Source organism: Taudactylus pleione, unplaced genomic scaffold (assembly GCF_031769625.1).
Source record: "Taudactylus pleione unplaced genomic scaffold, aTauple2 ptg000281l, whole genome shotgun sequence".
Taxonomy (NCBI): Eukaryota; Metazoa; Chordata; class Amphibia; order Anura; family Myobatrachidae; genus Taudactylus; species Taudactylus pleione.
Genome location: NW_028284683.1, coordinates 581,658 through 599,234, shown reverse-complemented (window position 1 = coordinate 599,234; position 17,577 = coordinate 581,658). Strand labels below are relative to the sequence as shown.

At 47.7% G+C, this 17,577-nt stretch overlaps 1 protein-coding gene across 2 annotated transcripts in view; it reads right to left on the bottom strand.

The window, feature by feature from the left end:
- The window catches only part of GRM2 (glutamate metabotropic receptor 2), a 69,626-nt gene that overhangs the window by 19,676 nt on the left and 32,373 nt on the right, over positions 1-17,577 (bottom strand). Inside the window, exons 2-4 of one of the 2 annotated variants that reach the window (XM_088482062.1) lie at positions 15,716-16,325; positions 6,833-7,670; positions 978-2,041 (exon numbers count right to left, since the gene is read on the bottom strand). In XM_088482062.1, the coding sequence (XP_088338188.1) occupies positions 978-2,041; positions 6,833-7,670; positions 15,716-16,165 (2,352 nt within the window). In that variant the 5' untranslated portion in view covers positions 16,166-16,325. The remainder of the gene's footprint in view (positions 1-977; positions 2,042-6,832; positions 7,671-15,715; positions 16,326-17,577) is intronic. The other variant, XM_088482063.1, reaches the window with a different exon arrangement.

The window sequence follows — 17,577 nt, the reverse complement described above, 5'->3', positions numbered from 1 at the left end:
TTACTTCAGTATACCATAGTAACATCTGACACTTATGTAATTCTGTAATGTTACTTCAGTATACCATAGTAACATCTGACACTTATGTAATGCTGTAATGTTACTTCAGTATACCATAGTAACATCTGACACTTATGTAATGCTGTAATGTTACTTCAGTATACCATAGTAACATCTGACACTTATGTAATGCTGTAATGTTACTTCAGTATACCATAGTAACATCTGACACTTATGTAATGTTACCTCAGTATACCATAGTAACATCTGACACTTATGTAATGCTGTAATGTTACCTCAGTATACCATAGTAACATCTGACAGTTATGTAATGCTGTAATGTTACCTCATTATACCACAGTAACATCTGACACTTATGTAATGCTGTAATGTTACCTCAGTATACCATAGTAACATCTGACAGTTATGTAATGCTGTAATGTTACCTCAGTATACCATAGTAACATCTGACAGTTATGTAATGCTGTAATGTTACCTCAGTATACCATAGTAACATCTGACAGTTATGTAATGCTGTAATGTTACCTCAGTATACCATAGTAACATCTGACAAAAAGGTCTAAAAACACTGAAGCAGTAGACGTTGTGAAAACCAATACTTGTGTCATTCTCAAAACTTTTGGCCACGGCTATACAGAGGTGCTCTCCCACCAATACCTGGCCGGTGACTGTCCCAGATTTTAACGTTTTGTCCTTGTGTCCCAGATCTACGTACTGGCGGTAAATTTGTAGATGTATACAGATACAGGGCCTATAGCATCACTAACGATATCCCCAGATTGAGCTGCATGTACAGACAACTGGGGATATCATTAACGACCAGCGGGAGTGCTCATATGCTCTTGTTACACGTCATATCTACTTCCCCCACATGTTGCAGTTATACATGGAGCTGTCAGCCATGTGCTATGTGTGTGGTGACTTATGAGATGTAACCCTTGGTTTGTTCTCCTCACCCTGTAATCACTGGACGTCACGTAGAAGATGGGCAGGAACGCCAGCCAGATAATGCAGGTAGTATACATGGTAAAACCAATAAACTTGGCTTCATTGAAGTTCTCGGGACACTTTCGGGTCTTAAACGCGTAGAGGGTGCAGAGCAGAACCAGCAGCACGTTATAGGACAGAGACAACAGCATGCTCCCATCACCGCTGTTACACTTCAGCGTCACCACGTATCGCTTGTCTGGCGCTGTGTCCTTGCGAGTCCCGGCTGGCTCTAGAAGCAGCCAGACCAAGACCACAAGGAGCTGGCAGGAGATGAGCGCCAGGCAGATTCCTACTTGAGATGCTGGGCTTATAAAGCGCGGCCGTTGCACCCCATCCAATGCGCCATTGAAGATACGGGCAATGCGATTGGTCTTTGTTAGAAGGGCCGAATAGCAGATGGCAAAGGAGGTGCCCAGTCCAAGGCGCCGGAAGGTACAGATGCCAGTGGATGGCTTGGCAATGAAGATGAATGTCATGGCATAGCAGAAGAGTACCCCACATAGCAGGATGTAGCAAAGTTCACGCCCAGATGCCTTGACGACGGGCGTATTATTGTTCTGGACAAAGACCCAAAACACAAAGAGGGTGGAAAGTAGCCCCAGGCAAGACAGACACACTGGTCCTAAAGCCCAAGCATCACTCCAGCGGATATACTCCTGTGGGAGCTCAAAGCAGTCCTTCAGGTCCACGTTGGGCCAGTACCCTAGACCACAGTCCTTACATGTGAATTCGTCCTGCAGGTACTCGTGCGGCTGGCAGGGAATACAGATCCAGCAGCACATGTCCCCAGGCTGCATGCTCTTCACCTCATTTTTCTTGCAGGGGTCACTGCATTGGGACACCGGCACCGAGCTGCATGCCCATGGGATCCGACTGGTATTGAGTGTCAGCTCTTCGGCCCAGTAGCCGACTTTCTTGTAGTGGTAATGTCCGTCTGTGTTCTGAAAATTGAAGATATTGTAACGACCAATTCCGTCACCAAATTTGTCGAATCGTACGGTGCTGTGAGTGTCGGGGGGCGGGAACGGCGCTAAGGAAGGAGACAGAAAGATTAATTAGGTTATTAATGAGCAAATACAGCCTCTATCTGATATTACTACATCAAAGGTAGTGTATTACTAAGCTAAATGATATACATTAAATAACTGGACTTTTTTTTATACTTAACAAAATATGCCAACAACACTCGATCATCCTTCTGAGATGGGACTAACTGAGCAGATAAGGACTGACTGAGCAGATAAGGACTGACTGAAAGGCATGCAGACTTGCTGTGCAGATGTGTTCTGGGTGGATTTGTGGATTACACAATGATAACAGACACTTCGCCCTATAGGTGATAAAGCGACTAACAGCCCACTCTCTGTAGTCTAATAATGGATGGGTGGTACAGCAAGCAAAAAAGGTGTCTCTGCACTTGGTGAAGACGTGGGAACCACAGATGAGCGAAATTTACAACACTGATTTTATTCGCTGCTTTATCCATTTGGACGGCAAATTTTATACATTTATCTGGTGGAATTTGACCCAAAGTTCATGAATTCTCCATATTATTTTTGTCCCACCATGACCTATCCCTTATTATACCTCAGTCTCACCACAGGGCACAATGATATGACACCGCCATTGGCCCAGCTGGGATGCATTGCGTATCCCGACAATGATCGCATGTATACCGGCGTATGCATAATGACTTAAGCACCGGACAGCTCTCCGGATAAGACGTATGCATTATGACTTAAGCACCGGACAGCTCTCCGGATAAGACGTATGCATAATGACTTAAGCACCGGACAGCTCTCCGGATAAGACGTATGCATAATGACTTAAGCACCGGACAGCTCTCCGTATAAGACGTATGCATAATGACTTAAGCATCGGACAGCTCTCCGGATAAGACGTATGCATAATGACTTAAGCACCGGACAGCTCTCCGGATAAGACGTATGCATAATGACTTAAGCATCGGACAGCTCCTTGGATAAGATGTATGCATAATGACTTAAGCACCGGACAGCACCCCAGATAAGACGTATGCATAATGACTTAAGCACCGGGCAGCTCTCCGAATAAGACGTATGCATAATGACTTAAGCACCGGGCAGCTCTCCGGATAAGACGTATGCATAATGACTTAAGCACCGGACAGCTCCCCGGATAAGAGGTATGCATAATGACTTAAGCACCGGACAGCTCCCCGGATAAGAGGTATGCATAATGACTTAAGCACCGGACAGCTCTCCAGATAAGACGTATGCATAATGACTTAAGCACCGGTCAGCTCTCCAGATAAGACGTATGCATAATGACTTAAGCACCGGACAGCTCTCCGGATAAGAGGTATGCATAATGACTTCAGCACCGGACAGCTCTCCGGATAAGACGTATGCATAATGACTTAAGCATCGGACAGCTCTCCGGATAAGACGTATGCATAATGACTTAAGCACCGGACAGCTCCTTGGATAAGATGTATGCATAATGACTTAAGCACCGGACAGCACCCCAGATAAGACGTATGCATAATGACTTAAGCACCGGACAGCACCCCAGATAAGATGTATGCATAATGACTTAAGCACCGGACAGCACCCCAGATAAGACGTATGCATAATGACTTAAGCACCGGGCAGCTCTCCGAATAAGACGTATGCATAATGACTTAAGCACCGGGCAGCTCTCCGGATAAGACGTATGCATAATGACTTAAGCACCGGACAGCTCCCCGGATAAGAGGTATGCATAATGACTTAAGCACCGGACAGCTCTATGGGTAAGACGTATGCATAATGACTTAAGCATCAGTCAGCTCTCCAGATAAGACGTATGCATAATGGCTTAAGCACCGGACAGCTCTCCGGATAAGACGTATGCATAATGACTTAAGCACCGGACAGCTCCCCGGATAAGACGTATGCATAATGGCTTAAGCACCGGACAGCTCTCCGGATAAGACGTATGCATAATGACTTAAGCACCGGACAGCTCCCCGGATAAGAGGTATGCATAATGACTTAAGCACCGGACAGCTCTCCGGATAAGACGTATGCATAATGACTTAAGCACCGGACAGCTCCCCGGATAAGAGGTATGCATAATGACTTAAGCACCGGACAGCTCCCCGGATAAGAGGTATGCATAATGACTTAAGCACCGGACAGCTCTCCAGATAAGACGTATGCATAATGACTTAAGCACCGGTCAGCTCTCCAGATAAGACGTATGCATAATGACTTAAGCACCGGACAGCTCTCCGGATAAGAGGTATGCATAATGACTTAAGCACCGGACAGCTCTCCGGATAAGACGTATGCATAATGACTTAAGCACCGGACAGCTCCCCGGATAAGAGGTATGCATAATGACTTAAGCACCGGACAGCTCTCCAGATAAGACGTATGCATAATGACTTAAGCACCGGTCAGCTCTCCAGATAAGACGTATGCATAATGACTTAAGCACCGGACAGCTCTCCGGATAAGACGTATGTATAATGACTTAAGCACCGGACAGCTCTCCGGATAAGACGTATGTATAATGACTTAAGCACCGGACAGCTCTCCGGATAAGACGTATGTATAATGACTTAAGCACCGGACAGCTCTCCGGACAAGACGTATGCATAATGACAAGCACCGGACAGCTCTATGGACAAGATGTATGCATAATGACTTAAGCACCGGACAGCTCTCCGGATAAGACGTATGTATAATGGCTTAAGCACCGGACAGCTCTCCGGATAAGACGTATGCATAATGACTTAAGCACCGGACAGCACCCCAGATAAGACGTATGCATAATGACTTAATCACCAGACAGCTCTCTGGATAAGACGTATGCATAATGACTTAAGCACCGGACAGCTCCTTGGATAAGACGTATGCATAATGACTTAAGCACCGGACAGCACCCCAGATAAGACGTATGCATAATGACTTAAGCACCGGGCAGCTCTCCGAATAAGACGTATGTATAATGACTTAAGCACCGGACAGCTCCTTGGATAAGACGTATGCATAATGACTTAAGCACCGGACAGCTCTCCGGATAAAACGTATGTATAATGACTTAAGCACCGGACAGCTCTATGGATAAGACGTATGCATAATGACTTAAGCATCAGTCAGCTCTCCAGATAAGACGTATGCATAATGACTTAAGCACCGGACAGCTCTCCGGATAAGACGTATGCATAATGACTTAAGCACCGGACAGCTCCCCGGATAAGACGTATGCATAATGACTTAAGCACTGGACAGCTCTCCGGATAAGACGTATGCATAATGACTTAAGCACCGGACAGCTCCCCGGATAAGACGTATGCATAATGGCTTAAGCACCGGACAGCTCCCCGGATAAGACGTATGCATAATGGCTTAAGCACCGGACAGCTCCCCGGATAAGACGTATGCATAATGACTTAAGCACCGGACAGCTCTGGATAAGACGTATGCATAATGACTTAAGCATCAGTCAGCTCTCCGTATAAGACGTTTGCATAATGACTTAAGCACTGGACAGCTCTCCGGATAAGACGTATGCATAATGACTTAAGCACCGGACAGATCCCCGGATAAGACGTATGCATAATGACTTAAGCACCGGACAGCTCCCCGGATAAGAGGTATGCATAATGACTTAAGCACTGGACAGCTCTCCGGATAAGACGTATGCATAATGACTTAAGCACCGGACAGCTCCCCGGATAAGACGTATGCATAATGACTTAAGCACCGGACAGCTCCCCGGATAAGACGTATGCATAATGGCTTAAGCACCGGACAGCTCCCCGGATAAGACGTATGCATAATGACTTAAGCACCGGACAGCTCTGGATAAGACGTATGCATAATGACTTAAGCATCAGTCAGCTCTCCGTATAAGACGTTTGCATAATGACTTAAGCACTGGACAGCTCTCCGGATAAGACGTATGCATAATGACTTAAGCACCGGACAGATCCCCGGATAAGACGTATGCATAATGATTTAAGCACCGGATAGCTCTCCGGATAAGACGTATGCATAATGACTTAAGCACCGGACAGCTCCTTGGATAAGAGTCCTTCTGCCCATGTGCAGGTGTCCTGTATGCGGCTGTTCTGGAGCTGCCACTTCCAGCATCCAGTGTCAGCTGGGGCTGGCAGGGCATGCTGGTACATGTAGCTCCAGGACAGCAGACGTGTCACAGGTTGCCTATAGCTATTGATACAGGGCCTGATTCAATACCGATCGCAACTGCGAATGCAATAGCTATTACGCACGCAGTTCAACTGTGATAGTATGCTAATTCATTGCGATCGCTATTCCGTCACAGCACTACACAAGGACGCCCACTTTACCTTACACACATCCATAATGTTTAGCAAGACTGCGAAACCATCGATACAATCAAGTACCATCGCAGCCTCACGCACCCTGGCCTTACTCTGGAATCGCTAACCTCATCGCACGCAGTGAGTGCTCAGGCTGCGTATGGCGTCGCTGTGGCTAAATTATGCACGCCTCTGCAATGGCGTTCAAACGCACTAGCACACCTGCATTTCGCCGACCACCCGCCCTTCCCCGTCACCACCCACAAACGGCACTTCTTATCATACGCATGCACAGAATGCAACAACCGTCCGATTGCGTGAGTAATCGCAATTGCGAACGGTAATGAATCAGGCCCACAGTCGGCAAACAAAAGACAGATAAATGTGTGACCCAAACTGCGTGACTAAAAGCTCGGAGAGTGTCTGAGAATGTAATCGGGTAAATATATTATTTCCTCATCCCCTGTGTAAGAACTGATGCACTGTATCCCGGTCACCGCCACTCACCATCAAAGTTCACATTCAAGATGAAGTCCCGGTAGAAGCGACGTCCATTTATCGGGTTCATAGCAGGACAGAGATTGCTGGTGTTGGAGCAGACCGCCTGGTACATGTTGTGCAAGGCATACGCCATGGCATAGACGGCATTCACTACAAACATGATTTTGGATTCCTGCTCAAACTTGACATCGTGCAGTGAGTGCCTGGCACAGCCGGACGTGTTCAGCCTGCAGTGAAACTTGTTCTCCCAGAATTCCCTGAACCAGGGGTTGCGAGAATTGTTGAACGGATGCAGGGCCTGGAAATACTTTGAGAAGTCCCATAACGGGTATGATGCCAGCTCAAGGGTGATAGCCCCTTCAGCTGCCTCTTCACTGCCCAACACCACGCTCTCCAGTGCCCCCCAGCCATCGCTCGCCACCCACATGAAGGAAACGTTGAGCTGCTGGGCTGCGGCCAGGAGCTCTCGAGCATCCTCGATTTTGGTAAAGAGGACGATCACCCGGGCGCTGGGTTTCTGCTGAAGGGCTCGGATGACGCTGGCGAATGTTTTCTTGTTCATGGAGCGTCCAACTTTCTCCGAGGTAGCGATGCAAATGTTACGAGCCCGGGCCTCCTGCTCAAATGCCTCAATGCCAGTTTCGCCGTAGTCGCCCTCAGATGCCACGGTGGACACATAGGTCCAGTTGAAGAAGCGCAGAATATCTGCCATGGCTTTGGCTTGGTAAAAGTCTGGAGGTACCGTGCGAGCAAAGAAGTCATAGCGAGACTTGTCGCTGAGCTTGGCACTGGTGGAGGCGTAACTTATCTGTGGGATCTGGAAGAGCCTCAGCAGGTTGGCAACCTAGCGGGGTGAGGAAGAAAGTGTAAGACAGTGAGATCAGGGTAATACAGAGAGTCAGAGTGAGGGGAGAGGCACTATAGGACGGAGGCAGGAACTACAGATAGACAGTCATGTACATAATGTGAGAACCGGCAAACAATAGGATGTACATATGGCGCCAACGCAAATAATTACTGCGCCATACAGAGCTGTCTACAGGCTTCAAAGGACAAATGACAGGGCTGCATGTGACAGGGGCAGTGACATGATGTGAGGAGGGGAATGGAGGCAGCAGGAAGCCACAGACTGAGAGTTATATAGTGGGAGGAGCAGGGTCTCCCAGCAGCACAGAGTATATCAGGAGATGAGTGATGTGTCAGTGAGGACAGGGCTGCATGTGACAGGGGCAGTGACATGATGTGAGGAGGGGAATGGAGGCAGCAGGAAGCCACAGACTGAGAGTTATATAGTGGGAGGAGCAGGGTCCCCAGCAGCACAGAGTATATCAGGAGATGAGTGATGTGTTAACAAGGACAGAGCTGCATGTGACAGGGGCAGTGACATGATGTGAGGAGGGGAATGGAGCAGCAGGAAGCCACAGACTGAGAGTTATATAGTGGGAGGAGCAGGGTCCCCAGCAGCACAGAGTATATCAGGAGATGAGTGATGTGTTAGTGAGGACAGAGCTGCATGTGACAGGGGCAGTGACATGATGTGAGGAGGGGAATGCAAGCAGCAGGAAGCCACAGACTGAGAGTTATATAATGGGAGGAGCAGGGTCCCCAGCAGCACAGAGTATATCAGGAGATGAGTGATGTGTCAGTGAGGACAGGGCTGCATGTGACAGGGGCAGTGACATGATGTGAGGAGGGGAATGCAAGCAGCAGGAAGCCACAGACTGAGAGTTATATAATGGGAGGAGCAGGGTCCCCAGCAGCACAGAGTATATCAGGAGATGAGTGATGTGTTAGTGAGGACAGAGCTGCATGTGACAGGGGCAGTGACATGATGTGAGGAGGGGAATGGAGCAGCAGGAAGCCACAGACTGAGTGTTATATAGTGGGAGGAGCAGGGTTCCCAACAGCACAGAGTATATCAGAAGATGAGTGATGTGTTAGTGAGGACAGGGCTGCATGTGACAGGGGAGGTGCCGGTCTCCACAGATAGTCTAGGAGATTAGCGCGAGCAGTGCTCCAGTCGGGATCCATCAAACTGGACTGAGTTGCCGCTACTTTTTAAGATAGAGGTAGGGAAAGTGAGCACTGGACTTATGCGGTGTTTACACCACTTACATCAATACTATTTATCCAGTCTCCACCAACACATCGGAAAAGAGCTGTAAACATATTTTATGTATAATTATTTACACATATACATTTTTTTCCTCTCTCTTTTCTGCTGTTAACTTTCATTCACTTTGCAGGTGCCACGTATATTAATAGCGCTAATTTTTATATACCTATTATTCATGTGTCAATTTTTAGCAGACCCAGAGAACCTGTTTGTGAACCTTAGTACAATGGTATGCTACATGATATAGGGAATCGGTATGATTTACCGCCGGACCCTTGCCCGGCGGTTGGAATCCCGACAGCGGCGTCCCGGCAGAGGAGGAAATCCTGATCGTCCAAAGTAAGTATTCTCTAACCTAATTCTACCCCCTAACCCAAACCCTCCCTTAGGGGTACCTAACCCTAATCCCCCCTCTAAGTGGCTAAACCTAACCCCCCCGTTCCCCGCCGCCTAAACCTAAATCCCCCCCGGGGGTCCCTAATCCTAACCCCCCCTTCCCCTAGCCTAACCCTAACCTCCCGGGGGGGTGCCTAACACTAAGTCCACCCGGGAACCCTAAACCTAAGCCCCCCCACCCCCCGCGGCTATCCGCGCTCGGTGACCCGGCGTCCCTTCAATTGGGATGCCGGGCGCTGGTCTCCCGGCGTCGGTAAAATGACAGGCATCTAGATTTAGACGCCTGTCATTTAACCCTCGCCGAGATTAAGCAGTCGGGAAGCCGGCTGTCGGTGTTAGGTCCGCCGGCTTCCTGACTGCATACCTAATATGGATATAATAATAGCATCCTATAGGTGAACTATTGCTTTATGTATGGACTAGAAAGGAATTAGGGCTCTGAACGTTAGTTATGGTCAGTATAGAATGCATTAGAAGTGTATAATGTGTCCCCGGCTGTCCTGGAGAATGAGCGGCGACACCAGACACCGGCTGCTTTCCTGTACATAATGACACAAGTATTTACCCCGCAAATGTCAGCTACACAGTAGCGAATCTAAGCTTTCTGACAATCTTTATCAAGATACACTTGCTACTTTCTAGCCACATTGTTACGACCGTGGCTTCTCTATGCTGTGATACCTCAGTTCAATGATACTTTTTTGCATCTAGCAATTTATTTCAGCCCATTATTGATTTATTTATTTGTTTTTATGTATTTATAGGATCCATTTTTCATGTGCACATGATTGTAATTTCGATATATATGTGAACTACATTGTGTTGATTAAAACCATTTATCTTATTCATAAGGCCTCCTGTTTATTAACAAACAGCAAACCTATTATAGACATATGAACAATACTATTCTATATATCAGTGCATAGCGCAGTATTGTTTCGTCTATATGTATATGATGTAACCTGGGCTGGAAAACTTTGCCATGTCTACAACTGTTTGGGCCCTGAAACAATAAAACATACCGATGCCGTAATGTCGCCATGAAGCCTTTATAAGACCCTTATATCGCTCCTGTTATCCAGTACTGCCGGTGTAATGTCCAGGTTAGGCACTCCCATACCCGAGCCTCAGTGCCCAGTGCTGGTGGCACCGTACCCTCCTGCACCCTCAGCGGCCAACGAGAAGTTTCTATTAAGGAGTGGACAATGGACCTCATTCAGAGTCTCTCGTAAGCGGCCGCTCGCTCGCATCCAGCGTATGCAAATTTTTCAAAGTGACGCCATGGGAAGCGATCGCTCGCCATAAGCACACCCACTTTGGCTGTGCAAGCGATCGCTCTGTGTATGCAGACACCCATTAGCGTATGTAGAGACGCCAACTAGCGCACATCATCTCCAGGAAGTGCATTAAAACACTGGTACATCGAGCACCATCGGTTGCGATCGCAGCGCTTGTGGTTGCCTTACCCTACCGCAAGCACTGCGAGGACTTCAGTGTAAAAAACAAGCATGTGATGTGTACTATGACGCTGCCTTAAAAACAGCATTGAAACACTCAGGCACGCCTGCGTTCCCACCGCCACACCACCATTATTAGGGTCCTGCCCCCGTTACTACCCACAAACGACCTCTCCTGTCACTCATTTCACTGGGCTGTCATTGCTGGGTGAGCGAGCGGGCTGCGCTAGCACAGAGTAGTTCGCACACGCGCAGAACGAAGTGTGCGCATGCGCGTTCGCAAACCATCGGGCCGTTTGTGAGCGCACAGCGCTTGCGAAAGACTCTGAATGAGTGGACAATGTTTATATCATCATCATCATCATCATAGCTCCCGATAGAGCCTGTTATATAGATCCTTCTCCACTTTCCTGATTGATGTATACTCCTTGGGGAGTTTTATTGATGTTACGATCTACGGGTGGGGGGGGGGGCACCTTTAAATCTTTTGACGAAATTGCCTGAGGAGAGGTTGCACCTTGGGCCGGCACCACACTGAGGGCCTGATTCAGCAAGGAACGCACGTTAGCAGATGCATGCACCCGGCCACTGCGAGAATATGCTAATCAATGCATATGCACGGAGACCACGGCACAAGATGCCGCTGCCCAGCCCCCCATAATAAGCTGCTCATCTCCCTTTACTCACAGCCTGATCAGCACGCAAGATAGCGGCAACATCGAGAACTATCGGACCCATTAGCATAATAGTGGTTGACCTGACCTGCCGCAGGATTTTGGCCGCTTCCTGTGTACAGCTTACGGTATGGCTGCGTATGCCGCCGCATTGGCTTAATTATACACGCCCCTATATCGGCGTTCTAACGACTGCGTTCACCTGACCACCCCCCATCACCAGCCACAAATGGCACTTCCTGTCAATCAGTTTCGGAAGGGTCTGCGTACACACTGCGTGTAGTCTGCGTACCATAATCCGATCGCACTGGCTAGTACGCGCACGCGCAGTGCGATGCATACGCCTGCGCAGAGCAAGAACATCGACCAAGTGCGTGCGTTCTCTCCTGTCCGTTCCTCGCTGAATCAGGCTCTGAGATATAGAAGTAATTGTTGTGGCCCGTGCTCTGAATACAGTCCACGAGAGGGAAAGTTCTACTGGACTATTATCAGTCATTGAAGGAATCTGTCCTCGTGGGCTGCTGGATGCACCTTGCCAGGCTCAGATCCAAGTACTTGCCTCACGTGCTGCGCTCTAGCTACAGAGGATTTGCCATATATGTAGTTTTAAACATTAATGTTATCACGGGTTAAAATATAGCTTCTACATCAGGTGTACAAATAGTATGTACACTAAGGGTCTGATTCAGACCTGGTCGCAAGCGCTGAGCGCTCGCAACCGGGTCGATGGTGGCCCAGAGCGCATGCACACGACGGGGCTGGCTCCGTCATGTGCACACGCGAGACCCGGATAGCGACGGGCAATCCGTCGCTCCTAGTCTCGCACCAAAGGGGGCGTGCTGTCGATGTTGAGTGACAGCACGCCCCCTTTGGTGGGCGGGCCGGTGGGGGGGCGGTGGCTGCCCAGACGGAGGCATTCCCATGAGAACGCCTAGTGGCGGCCCCACTGACATCACTTCTGGCTCTGTTTCAGCAGAAAGCTCTCTGGGGCTTGCGGCCACGAGACGCTACCACAAGGGTCTCGTCGCAAGCCCGATGGTCGCGATGGTCTTGACTCTTGACCATCGCGACCATCATCCTGGCCGCTTGCATTAGCTGTGGGTGGTCACCCACAGCAATGCGAGCCACAGCAATGCGAGCGGCCAGGAGACTGCTCCATAAAAAAAAAAAAAAGATGCCCTGATTCAAAGCGAGCACTCTATCAGAGCGTCCGGCTCTGAATCAGGGCCCAAGTGCTACCAATAACACTGCACAACAATGAAAATGTTTCCAATGTGAAAATAGTTACTTCTAATTGATGTCAGCATGGAAAGAATGAATATGAACTATAAAACTCTCAGTTAGCTCTGAGTTCCGAGATATAGCCCATGTATGACGATGTAGGGGTATTCCTAGTGACGTGGGCAGAATGGAGAGAATCTTACCAGCAATCTGCGTTCCACGCAGAGGGGGCGGGGCCTAATGACCCAATTAAATGAATCAGTTATTTGTCCCCTCCCCTATTCAAATATATGCGATTCACGGGATTACCCGCACAAGATAACTGTGGTGCACTGAGTGACAGCATAGGGAGCGATTCCACCAAGACATCTCAGCAATGGAAGAGAGATATCAGGGTAGGCGACAGTGCCAAGAGATGTCCGAGAAGAGGAGTACAAGCGACAAGCAAAGAGAAAGCACCCCCATGTACAGGCCGCTATATTACATAGTACTTTCCTATGCTGTATGGTTGTTTCCTATGCTGTATGTTTGTTTCCTATGCTGTATGTGTGTTTCCTATGCTGTATGTTTGTTTCCTATGCTGTATGATTGTTTCCTATGCTGTATGTTGGTTTCCTATGCTGTATGTTGGTTTCCTATGCTGTATGTTGGTTTCCTATGCTGTATGTATGTTTCCTATGCTGTATGTTTGTTTCCTATGCTGTATGTTTGTTTTGTATGCTGTATGTTTGTTTTGTATGCTGTATGTTGGTTTCCTATGCTGTATGTTGGTTTCCTATGCTGTATGTTGGTTTCCTATGCTGTATGTTGGTTTCATATGCTGTATGTTGGTTTCCTATGCTGTATGTTTGTTTCCTATGCTGTATGTGTGTTTCCTATGCTGTATGTTTGTTTCCTATGCTGTATGATTGTTTCCTATACTGTATGTTGGTTTCCTATGCTGTATGTTTGTTTCCTATGCTGTATGTTTGTTTCCTATGCTGTATGATTGTTTCCTATGCTGTATGTTGGTTTCCTATGCTGTATGTTTGTTTCCTATGCTGTATGTTTGTTTCCTATGCTGTATGTATGTTTCCTATGCTGTATGTTTGTTTCCTATGCTGTATGTTTGTTTTGTATGCTGTATGTTTGTTTTGTATGCTGTATGTTGGTTTCCTATGCTGTATGTTGGTTTCCTATGCTGTATGTTGGTTTCCTATGCTGTATGTTGGTTTCATATGCTGTATGTTTGTTTCCTATGCTGTATGTTTGTTTCCTATGCTGTATGTGTGTTTCCTATGCTGTATGTTTGTTTCCTATGCTGTATGATTGTTTCCTATACTGTATGTTGGTTTCCTATACTGTATGTTGGTTTCCTATGCTGTATGTTTGTTTCCTATGCTGTATGTTGGTTTCCTATGCTGTATGTTTGTTTCCTATGCTGTATGTTTGTTTCCTATGCTGTATGTTTGTTTCCTATGCTGTATGTATGTTTCCTATGCTGTATGTTTGTTTCCTATGCTGTATGTTTGTTTTGTATGCTGTATGCTGGTTTTGTATGCTGTATGTTGGTTTCCTATGCTGTATGTTTGTTTAGTTTTGTGTTCTTATTTGTGATTGATTGAATTAAAACAACTGTTATTAATTTTCTATCAAGAAAACATCAGATTATTTTAAAATAGCTTTTCACTATGACTCTATTACTAATGTACATACAGTCAGGGGCGCCGAGAGGGGGGGGAGCGGGTACAGTTTACCCGGGCCCGGGCTTCCAGAGGGGCCCGGTGGGGGCCCGGGTCTGGCGCCGCCCCCCTCACTTCCTCCCTCCCTCTGCAGCAGCCCGGGCTGCAGCGGGAGATTGCTTGCGGCTGCTAAGTAGCAGCCACAGCAATCTCCTATGCCTGAAGGGGGGAGCGATCACACTGATCGTGCCCCCCACTGGCTTTGCACTGGGCTGAGGGGCTCACAGCGCCCCCTCCCCGGCGCTGCAAAACACTCTTTTTTTTTCAGGCGGCGTGGCCACACCTTCTGAAATTAGGCCACGCCCCCTCTTTACCGGGGCCCCGAGTGGCTCTCTACGCCCCTGCATACATTATAGTGCAAGTAGTGTAGCTCAAAAAATAGAGCTAGTAACAACATTCTGAAATAATTTTAGTTTTTGTTGACCTCAAATTAGAAAGGAAACAAATTAAAAGCATTAATTTGTTGTACAGTGTAATGAGTAATAAAACTGCGCACTGTGGGCCTGATTCAGAGCCGGACGCTATTTGCGGACGGTCGTTCTAAAAAAGGGGCCGGATATTTAAATTGAGCGTTCGCTCTTTGCGGTCTGTTGACGCCTCTATGTCTGAGCGAGCGTCCGAAACATGCGCTCGCTATTTTGTAAAGACGCCCCTTGGCCGCTCGCATCATACGTCATCTCCACTATTTATTAGATTAATCGAGTACATCGAAAGGCGTATGAACTGCTCGCTATTCTTGTGGTAGCATTTTCCTACCGCAATCATGCGAGCAGTTCAGGCTAAAAGACAACCAAGTGACGTGGTCGATGACGCTGCTTTGTTAATTATGCACTCCCTTAAAACGCCCGTTTTGACCTTTTGGCACGCCTGCGTTCGGATCTCCACTCCCCGTTTTCAAGCACCTTCCCCTGTTACCACCCACAAACGCCTCATTCTGTCACTCAAATTAGCAGGCATTCGCTAATTTGCGAGCACACGGTTTCCGACCGCACTGACTGGTTGGCGCATGCGCATTACAACCAATATGCATGCGCAGATGTGCGAACATTGCTCGGAGCGAACGAGCGGCTCTGAATCAGGCCCTGTGTGGGTACATGGGCGGAGGAAGCTGTGTAGACAAAGTCGAGGATACTATAAATAGGTGAGATAAATATGGATTATAGGCAACATACAGGTGATTGATGGGTTAAATTGGTAGCAGGTCAAACCCAACAAGCTGGAGTTCTACAACAGTGGGTATGACCATGTGATACCAATGATGACCCCAAATGCCCCCATTCAGATCCTTCTGCACTTCCCTTTACCTGTATAGAAACATCACTGTAGGATCCACCGATGACCCCACTGATGGCTGGCAGCGTCTCCCCGTGGATAGCATATGATCCATCTGGACAAAGGTATTGAGGGCCATCAGCCCGTGGCAAAGATCCTCGTACCAACTCCAAGGCTTGCTCCAGAGCATACGTGTCTTTGGAACATGTGTCCAGGATATGTGCTCCCAACTGAAGTCCTGGAAGAACGTGGGGGTCCCTATTGATAGCATCCAAGGCAAAGAGCATGGCTTCCAGCCGCTGCAAACCACGGTGCTCATTCATCCGCCCACACTCAAACCCAGGGCCCCCTTTCTCATGGACTGGGAAGAGGCCTCCGATCACCAGGTCACCTTCAACCCGAATCTCCGGCCTGGGGGATTTGCTACTTTTATCCGTGGCGTAAACAGGGAGCAAGAATAGCGTCCAGAAGAAATGAGCCATCAGTACAGCCAATCGGATCAGGTGTCAGGGTGTGAGACGAGCAGGTAGAGATACTGAGGGAGAAGTACAGATGAAGGGCAGGAAGTCACAGCCAAAGCCACCTAGAACCCGGGATCCAGGAGACACAGAGGAGCCAGGAAATGTGTCCTACACCTGTGTCCTGAGCAGAGAGAAGGAGAGAAAGTCACAATGAGGACTTGTGGAAAGTGGAAGATTTAGGAGGAATTGGTGGAAGAGGGAACGTGGGGGATACAAGAAGGACAGGAACCGATGGGGAAATGGGAATGATAACCTATGGGAAGAGGGTGGAAGATAAAGTATACATTGGCGATAAATTATATGATACTAAATTGCAACTATTGGCAAATTCTGCATTGATTGTATCATACGTATCTGTGTAACAACTGAATTTACTCTGTATTGTGTCACTGAATCAAACTGAAGACTAGAATTATTCTACTTATACAAGAAAGAGCTGATCAGATGACATGACAGGCTGCATAGGCCATGAGGCTGCAGAACCTGCCACACCTCCATCCACAGAGCATTCCACTAATAAACGCATTGCCCAGAATAATATGACAAATAACATAACATAACTCCACCTGAGTAAGTTTTATTTCATTTCATAAATAACTTGCAAACCATCCTGCCTATTGGTGGAAACAAGGACATTCCTAACAAATCTACTTGTTTGCCGGGGAATCCGAGTGACATGTGTCATGTGAGCTGGGAAAGATGCCAGAAGTGACTTTAATATCGCCTCTCCCCTCCTCCCCCCAACAGCAGTGGGAGAGAACGGGGAGCCTGTTTCCGAGATTACGCTAACGCCCACCTGCAGCTTTGCAAATTCCAAGTATCTGCGCAAAACGTTGCAGAATCTGCGTCAAAAGATGATGCATCGGCGCAGATCATTTGATTGTCACAGTCCTGAGTGAGTCAATGATCCCGCGGAACAACCGTGGGAATTGAGACGCCAGAGCCATGTTTCTTTGTAGTTACTTGAGGGATTATTCTGTACAGGGGAAGTACGGCCATTGTGGTCACCTGAGGGATTATTCTGTACAGGGGAAGTACGGCCATTGTGGTCACCTGAGGGATTATTCTGTATTCTGTACAGAGGAAGTACGGCCATTGTAGTCACCTGAGGGATTATTCTGTATTCTGTACAGGGGAAGTACGGCCATTGTAGTCACCTGAGGGATTATTCTCTAGCGGGAAAGTACTGCCATTGTAGTGTCCTGAGGGATTATTCTGTGCAGGGGAAGTAAAGCCATTGTAGTCACCTGAGGGATTATTCTGTACAGGAGAAGTATGGCCATTGTGGTCACTTGAGGGATTATTCCGTACAGGGGAAATACGGCCATTGTAGTCACCTGAGGGATTATTCTGTACAGGGGAAGTACTGCCAT